Source organism: Salpingoeca rosetta (genome assembly GCF_000188695.1).
Source record: "Salpingoeca rosetta unplaced genomic scaffold supercont1.14, whole genome shotgun sequence".
NCBI lineage: Eukaryota > Choanoflagellata > Craspedida > Salpingoecidae > Salpingoeca > Salpingoeca rosetta.
In genome coordinates, this window is record NW_004754920.1 from 578,369 (window position 1) to 586,456 (window position 8,088).

An 8,088-nucleotide genomic window follows, 5' to 3' on the forward strand; every position below is an offset into this window, starting at 1 on the left:
ATGGCAGCCGTCACCCGTGCCCTCCACCTGCGCCACCAGTCGCTGGTACTGCTGGCTGAAGTATCCGCACGCCTCGTTCAGCACAGCCACGTCCCCAGCTCGAATGTTCGCCCGCCAGTCATACGCAAACACATGCGGCGGCGGCGGCAAGCCCCCTCGCTCTGCCCTTGGTGCCGTTGGTGCCGTTGGTGCTGTTGGTGCTGTTGGTGCTGTTGCTGTTGTTTCTGGCGAGCTAGTCTCAGCCACGCCCTCCACCCCACCCAGCTGCTGTTGCTGTTGCTGCTGTTGCTGTCGTCGCTGTTGCTGTTGGAGGATGTCAGCCTTGGAGTTGACTTGAATGCGGTTGCGCAAGAGCGCGGGATCCAGATGAAGGTCAGAGGATAGAACGTCCAGCACGCACACCTGCTGGTCGAGCCGGTCTGGGTCTGTGCTGTCTGTCACGTGGACGATGAGGTCCGCGTACGCCACCTCCTCCAAAGTGGACATAAACGCCTCCACCAGCTGGTGTGGAAGATCCGACACAAAGCCCACTGTGTCCACGAAAATGGCCTCAAGCCCTCCTGGCAGGCGGCCCACCCGCGCAGCCGTGTCCAGTGTTGCAAACAGCATGTCGCGTGGCGTGAGATCACCTGCGCCAGACAGCGCCTGCACAAGCGCCGTCTTGCCTGCGTTTGTGTAGCCCACGACGGCAACAACAGGCAGGCCCGTGCGGTGTGCGCCACCGCCACCGCCGCCTCCACCACTGCTGCCGTTGTTGTTGCTGCTGGTGCTGTGCGGCTGCTCTGCTCTTCGCTTTTCTCCCTTCGCCTTCGCCTTCGCATGTCGCCGCTTGCTTGTCGCTCCTTGCAAGTCGTCCATCAAGGCGTCAAAGTGCATCTCGCCACCATCGCGACCCGAGTCTGCATCATCGACCAGCAACCGTCCTCTATCACCGTCAACGCCTTCATCGCTGGCAACGACATGCTCCGAGCTGTGCGTGACGTGCGTGCGCTTGTGCATCTCTGCGCGCCTCTTCTTGATCTCCGCCAGCTCCTGTTTGATGCGCTTTTGCCGCATGTTCAAGCGCCGCTTCTCCTTCTCAAGTGGCGTCTCCCCAGCTCCACTCACCGCATGCTGTCCGCCACGCTGCCGCTCGCCGTGCCCGTGCTGGTGGTCAAACAGCGTCGCCGCAGCACCAAGGCCGAAAGTGTCGCCGGGAAGGGCGCGGAAGGTGGTGGACAGCCGCGCGCGTGCGTACGGAATCTGCGCCAGCTCAACCTGCAGCTTCGCCTCGCGCGTCGACGCACGTGCGCGGAAGATGTCCAAGATCACACGAAACCTGTCCAGCACGGGCACGCCCCACGCCTCCTCCAGCGCCAGCTGCTGGCGAGGCGTGAGCGCCAGCGTGTTGACAAACACCGCATCCACACGGCGGCGAGCTGGGTCATCCTTGCGCGCCACATGCCCCTCAAGGAAGCTCAGGTCGTCGTCGTCCGCGACGCCTGCCCCGCAATTGCCATCGTGCTCAGCATCGTCATCAGCCACCGCGGCAGCGCTGTGCGCTTCAACAATGGCCGTCATCTCCTCCATCTTGCCGCGCGTGAAGAAGACGTCGTGTGCAACGTCACGCACCGGCACCAGGAGTGCCGCGGTTGGCTGCAGGCTTGGGGTTGCCGATGCCAACGCTACGGCCTCGTCAAGCTGCAACAGCGGGTGTCGGCGAGATCGGTGGCGGTAGTGATGGAAGTGGGGCTGAAGTACCAGTACGCGTGCGCGATCACTGGCGGCGCCCGCTGTTGTTGTTCCTGCTCGTGGTGCAGAGTGTGAATCTGACGAGGAGCGGCTGCTCTTCCACCTCCTAGTTGCAAGCACACCTGCGAGCGGAGTGCGCCGCGCTGTTGCTCCGCGCCGCTGGCATTGCGCTGCTGCTGCTGCCGCTGCCGCTGCTTCCGCTGCTTCCGTTGCCAGCAACAGGCACCGCTGTCGGCAGCGCTGGCGTGCAAGCACAACAACAGGGAGCATTGTTGGGTGTTGGTCGTTGTAGTGGTGGTGTTCTTCAATGACTGTCCTGTACTTTTGTTTCGTTCCGGATGATTGCATGCTGATTTAGCGACATTCTCTCAACGTAAATTTTCGCGGGAAACTCAAACCACGCTAAGAAGACGCTTCCGTTTGTAACGCTTGTGACATGTCCCTGAACCCACGCACCGAGGCTGCTGCCGCTTCAGCCACCAATGGCGACGCGCGCACAAACGCTGAAGATGGCGTGGATGAGGTAAGTGTTTGTGCTGCCGTCTGAGAACGAACATGCACAGCGAGACAGCGCGTCTGTCTCTTCGTGCTGTTGATTATTGCAGGAGAATGAAGGTTTGCCGCGAAAAAGCCCGAGCCGCCAGCCTCCCTCATCGCACGCTCGCACGCCGTCGCTCTCTCTTCCATTCTTCGCTCAGTGCATTTGCTGCGTTGTTGTCCTGTTGTCTTGTTGTTGTTGTTGTCCTGTTGTCAGTCCCTTGTGAGTGGTTCCGGGAGCAGGAGGCCCAGGATCCAACGAGCACCAGAAACACACAAGCAGGGGCGATGGTGTTGTCAGGCAAGGTTCGTTCGTGAGGGGAATATATACCACACCGTGGTACTTGCGAGTGTGAGTGCGAGTGCTCTCCAGACATTGAACCTTCCTCCTCGCGGAGGTGTGGAAGCCGTTCTGTGTGTGTGTGTGTGTGTGTGTGTGTGTGTGTGTGTGTGTGTGTGTGTGTGTGTGTGTGTGTGTGTGTGTGTGTGTGTCTGTCTGTCTGTCTGTCTGTCTGTCTGTCTGTCTCTCTCTCTCTCTGTCTCTCTCTCTCTCTGTCTCTCTCTCTCTCTGTCTCTCTCTCTCTCTCTCTCTCTCTCTCTCTCTCTCTTCCTTCCTCATCATGATTATTTGAGTCTTTCCCGCCAACTCTGAACAAACAAGCACAAGCACAAGCACAAAGCACAAAGCAAACACAAGCAGAACACAAGCACTTGGATTGCCTGATGGGGCCATCATACGGTGTTGCTGCGTCCACCGTTCCTCTCAGCTCATGCTCCTGTATGGTTATTTGCTTTTTCTCTTGCAGCAAGCACGCACCTTCGAGCGCATCCTTGCATTCTTGTCCATGAAGAGCACTGTGCTCGGTGCGTTGTCGCCAGCGGCTCGTGTCTCATTGCACAAGTGCTCCGACGATGAGCAGCGGCTCTTCTTCGTCAACAACCTACGTCCTGAGGAAATCGTTTCCACTGTGGTCACTCTGGCAGATGTCGCGGCAGCTCTTGACAGCGCCATGTCAGGTCCGACCATGGAAGTTGTGACAAGCGTTGAAAAATAGGTTTCCGACCCACAAGGAGCTCCTGGCCCGATTAATCCACGCCATGGACTCCATGTGCCTTGACCAACACTTCATACGCCAAGTGTCCCAGGATGTGGTCAAGCTTCTGCCAACAAGATCAGCCCCGTCCACGAGCTCGGAAATCCAGCAGCGACTGGGTATGTCATGTCAACACACACACACACACACGCACACACACACAACCACACACACACACACACATACGCACACACACGCACACACACAAACACACACAAACACACACACACACACATCCAAGCACCCGTTTTATCTGAGACCCACATGCTAACATGCACAAATCTGTGTTTGTGTTCTCCTGACACTGTTGTTAGGGTTAGATATGCACAACAACAACGCACCAAGCTGGGTCGCCAGCAGCGCCTCATCATCCCTCAAGCGGCACGAAAGGAAGGAGAAACAGCAGCAGTGTGCAGGCAGCGCTTCACCCTTGTATGAAGAGGTCTCCCACAAGCATTTCAAGGTGACAACAGCGCTCGCTCGCCACCTGTACCAGCGCATACACAGCTCCGATGAAGGTGTGTCATCGGGTCTTGCGGGTACATGACTTGCTGACAGGATGGCGTTCTGGGCACCATTCGTTATGCGTGTCATTGGATGCGTTTGGACGCATGCCAGACGGCGTGTGTACGTGTGTATGTGAATGTGTTGTGTGTATGTGTGTGTGTGTACGTGTGTCTGTGTACGTGTGTTTGGAGGTGTATGTGCACTGCCTCGTCTACCTAGTTTGCCTGACCTGCCGCTTGTCACCCACCCTTGTCATATCAGTCGCAGCTGTCGTGCGATTGCACCAGGCTTTCTTGGAACTCACGTGCAGCTGACGCTTTGCCTAGGTTGGAGCACATTCGCTGTGCCTGATCCTGAGTCGCGCCTGCAGCTCAGGTTTCAGAAGTACCTGCAACGGTACTTGAGCGAGCGTGCGCTATCATCCAAGTTGACCATGCTCTGTCAAGTGCCCTTTGAGCACGCTACGTCTATTCGGGCCGACATGGCCGTGACCTTGACAGACATCCACGACGATCACTTCTTTTTCCCCTTTCTCATTGAGGTTGGTGGAGTAATTGGATGAGCGAGGCAATTGTGAGTGCTTGTTGACTTGATGTATGTGCATGCTTGGGTGTCACTCAAACAAATTGGGCCTGGATCGCCCGCTGCACAGTCTCCCACCACCATCGTGCATTTTCCATTCTGGGTCACTTTCTAACCCCTTAATCCCACGTGCTTGATTTGCCTCCGCTCTGTCATGTATTGCCCAGTTCAAACGCAACGGTAGTGAGGCGAATGTGAAGGCCGCCACGGCTCAGGTGTCTGAGTACGCCGTGCACGCAGTGCGCTGTGTGCCACGATTTCGCGAGCAGCTGGTTGGGCTGCCGTTCCCTTTTGCCATGACAGTGTGTGGCAGTTCGGTGGACGTGTTTACGTTTGTTCTCGGCCACAAGCAGCCGAGCTGTGGTCGTCGCTTCCCAAAGCTCTACCGTGTGAAGCTCTTCTCTGACGCTCAAGTAAGCGCTCGTGCACCTGCAAAGCCGTTGAAATGCTGCGACGCCTGGCATGTATGGAATTGTGGATGTGTGTTTGTCAGGATACTCTGGCTCTGCTGCTTGCAGGTCAATTGGCAGTCTCCAGGTGTACCAGTCTCAAGCTTTCCACTTGTGCGCGCCGTGTGACAGGTCCAGCGGGTGCCCGTCATTCTGGATGTACTTCTGTCACCAGCTTGGCTTGCATACTTCGCAGAGCTGTACACGACCGCGTTTCGCCATCACGCTCGCAAACCGGTGCCGGCTCTGCACCTAGCGTGGCCACAGCAGCAGCAGGAGCAGGAAAGCGAAGAGCAAGACGTGGCAGCCGTGGTGGAGGAGTTTGCTCTGTCCTCCATTGGGCTGGAAGAAAGTCCATGGACCCCACAAGAACCTCGGGCGTGGTCCACGCACACACAAACAGTGTCCTTGGCAGCAGACGGTCCGGAACAGCAGCAGACCGCCATTGAGCGCCACCGCGCCGTTGTCAACTTTGAGACGTTTGCGGGGGACGTGGTTCGATGGAACGACGCCGTGCTCAAGCGCATCAGCAGCACCGCCGCGGAGCAAGTCGTAAAGATGTGGAATCTCGTGCACCCTGATATTGACGTGAGCATTCTCGACATTGACCAACGCACGTGCTTCCTGCGCACGCCCTACCTCGGCACGCCAACAATCCACACGGATGGCCACTTGCGCTGTGCTGTGGAGCAGCTGTTGCGTCTGTTTTTCGCCGGCTACGTGCACGGTGATGTGCGAGCGGAGAACATCGTCGTTAACAACAAGAGCGAGGCCTTTGTCATCGATTTTGGCCTGAGCACCAAGTGCGACACCATCGCCCCGGGCGGGTACAATACGTGGCTCGTTGAGCGTCACCCAGACATGTTTGGCGAAGTGATTGCCCTCCACAGACCAGAGCACGACCTGTATTCCCTGGCCATGGCCTTGGCCCGCAACCGCTCAGCAAGTGCAGCCAACGCATTCTTCCACTGGTTTGCACTTGCCCGTTCAATCATACTGCGAGTGCTGCGGGAAAAGCAGCAGCTGCTAGAGAACAAGGGGCGACAGCAAGAACAGCACTTTGGTGAGGATCATGCAGGCCAGCAGCAGCTGCAATTGGTGGGCCATCTTATCGCTGCCATGGAGACTGCAACGATTGTGCACTGACGGGAACGCCATTTATGTGTGTGTGTGTGGGGGGGGGGGAGGGAAGACGAGACGCGGACAGAGCAGAGTACAGAGCGGGTTCGAAGGAGAACGCAGACAAGCAGAAAGCAAGAGAGAATCACGCCAACGAGCTAGAAGCTAGCACGTGTATCCTTGAAGCCTTCAACAAGGACTTGAATTCACTCACTCTCCAAACATAAACAGTTCGGAAATGTGCTTGAAATCATTCACCAGAACTCGCAAGTCATCAAGATGGAGAGTAGCAAGCGAGCAAAGCGGAGGGAGCATGTTGCCATCCACTACGAGGGTGATGGTGGTGGGGACACAAGAGCACCGCAGCCAGCGCAAGCAGACACGGCGAAGAAGGTGCGTGTGTGTGTGACTATGTGTGTGTGCGTTTGTATATGTACTTTTGTGCGTGTGCGTGTGCGTGTGCGTGTGCGTGTGCGTGTGCGTGTGCGTGTGCCTGTATATGTATTTTTGTGTGTGCGTGTGCGTGCGCGTGTGCGTGTGCGTGTGCGTGTGCGTGTGTGCGTGTGCGTGTGCGTGTGCGTGTGTGCGCGCGTGTGCGTGTGTGTGTGACTATGTGTGTGTGCGTCTGTATATGTACTTTTGTGCGTGTGCGTGTGTGTGGATGGTGGTGGGATTGCCTGCGATTGCATGCGCAGGTCAGTGTGTATCGAGCCGTGATGTATAGTTCCGCCGTGGTGCTTGGCAGATGGAGAACGGCATCCTTCCTTCCCGAGCTCTGAAGGGTGTGCTGGACACCCCAGACAACGCAGCACTTGCCTTGCATTACATTCCAAAGGTGCGTGCGCCGTGTAGTGCGCAGCCTGCTGCTATGTGTTGGCGTTTTCTTGCCGTCACCGCTCATGCATGTGCATCTCGCTGCATGGGCCATCATTACAGGGATCGCCGCTGATTGTCGAAGGGCGTGTCATCGTGGAATGCTCTACTCACGACATACCAGAAGGGCACAGGTACTGCGCAATCGATGGTCCTCCTGTTGGCGTGCGTGTTTGCATGTGTGCATGCGCAGAGTATATGTGTGTATGTATGCGTGTGTGCGTGTATGTGTGTGCGTGTTTGTGTGTGTGTGTGTGTTTGTGTGCGTGTATGTGTGTGGATGTGTGTATGTGCGTGCATGTGTGTATGTGTGTGCGTGTATGCGTGCGTGCGTATATATATATATATATATGTGTGTGTGTGTGTGTGTAGGCTTTGTGTATGTGCATTCGTACTGCCACTACAGCGACAACGGCTGCTGCTACTGCGGCGACTGACACACCATGCCACTGTTGTACTGTGGTAGGTTCACCGTCGAGCACATTGGCGCTGGTGAGGAGATACGCAGTTGGGGCATCCCGTTCGGCATCGCCCTCACAGACCTGCAGCCTGGCCAGTACCTGTGCAATTCCAAGTCGCTCCAAGCCTTTAAAGATCGCAAGAGCACGCTGCATCTACCAACTGAGCCAAACTTCAAGAACGCACCATTCAAGCGGTGCGTGTGTGTGTGTGTGTGCGTGTACTGTGTGTGTGTGTGTGTGAATACTGTGCCTGCGTCTGTGTGTGTGTGTGTACTGTGCGTGCATGTATGAAGGTACTGCATCCTTGCAGAATCGTTTTGTGTTGTGCAACACATTGTTGTTCAATGTAACACCTACTCTGTGCGCGTGCAACACTCGCATGTGTGTCACTCCACAGGCACGTTGTCCCAGAGGAATCCTTCACGCCGGCTCCACCAACACAGACAACAGCGCCGCAGCTGTCGGAGACAGAGCGCAAGCGCACCTTTCGCGGATATGTGCGTGCCGGCGACCGTGGTGTTGGCACACGCAACTACGTCGTCATCATCGGCGCATCGGGACTCGTTGCAGGGTAACACATGCATGTGTGTGTGTGTGTGTGTGTGTGTGTGTGTGTGTGTGTGTGTGTGTGTGTGTGTGTGTGTGTGTGTGTGTGTGTGTGTGTGTGTGTGTGTGTGTGTGTGTGTGTGTGTGTGTGTGTGTGTGTGGTGGTGGTGGTGTGTGTGGTGTGTGTGT

General features: G+C 56.6%; 4 protein-coding genes across 4 annotated transcripts in view; 3 read left to right on the forward strand and 1 right to left on the reverse strand.

The window, feature by feature from the left end:
• Positions 1–2,045, reverse strand: part of PTSG_06231 (GTP-binding protein HflX) — a 2,861-nt gene extending 816 nt beyond the window's left edge. The window contains exon 1 of the mRNA XM_004993063.1: positions 1–2,045. This exon is cut by the window's left edge and continues 816 nt beyond it. Within this exon, the coding sequence (XP_004993120.1) occupies positions 1–2,001 (2,001 nt within the window). The 5' untranslated portion in view covers positions 2,002–2,045.
• A 127-nt stretch (positions 2,046–2,172) lies between these two features.
• Positions 2,173–3,323, forward strand: PTSG_12415 (uncharacterized protein; the record flags this gene model as incomplete). The annotated part of the gene is made up of 3 exons (XM_004993064.1): positions 2,173–2,254; positions 2,486–2,574; positions 3,075–3,323. The coding sequence occupies exons 2-3, from the start codon at positions 2,557–2,559 to the stop codon at positions 3,321–3,323; spliced, it is 267 nt and encodes an 88-aa protein (XP_004993121.1). The 5' UTR covers positions 2,173–2,254; positions 2,486–2,556.
• Positions 3,324–3,366: 43 nt separating this feature from the next.
• PTSG_12416 (serine/threonine protein kinase) lies at positions 3,367–6,053 on the forward strand (the record flags this gene model as incomplete). The annotated part of the gene is made up of 5 exons (XM_004993065.1): positions 3,367–3,481; positions 3,677–3,880; positions 4,196–4,410; positions 4,619–4,864; positions 5,033–6,053. The coding sequence occupies 5 exons, from the start codon at positions 3,367–3,369 to the stop codon at positions 6,044–6,046; spliced, it is 1,794 nt and encodes a 597-aa protein (XP_004993122.1). The 3' UTR covers positions 6,047–6,053.
• A 229-nt stretch (positions 6,054–6,282) lies between these two features.
• The window catches only part of PTSG_06233 (uncharacterized protein), an 8,850-nt gene continuing 7,044 nt past the window's right edge, over positions 6,283–8,088 (forward strand). Inside the window, exons 1-5 of the mRNA XM_004993066.1 lie at positions 6,283–6,412; positions 6,765–6,854; positions 6,956–7,026; positions 7,359–7,547; positions 7,751–7,924. Of these exons, the coding sequence (XP_004993123.1) occupies positions 6,299–6,412; positions 6,765–6,854; positions 6,956–7,026; positions 7,359–7,547; positions 7,751–7,924 (638 nt within the window). The 5' untranslated portion in view covers positions 6,283–6,298. The remainder of the gene's footprint in view (positions 6,413–6,764; positions 6,855–6,955; positions 7,027–7,358; positions 7,548–7,750; positions 7,925–8,088) is intronic.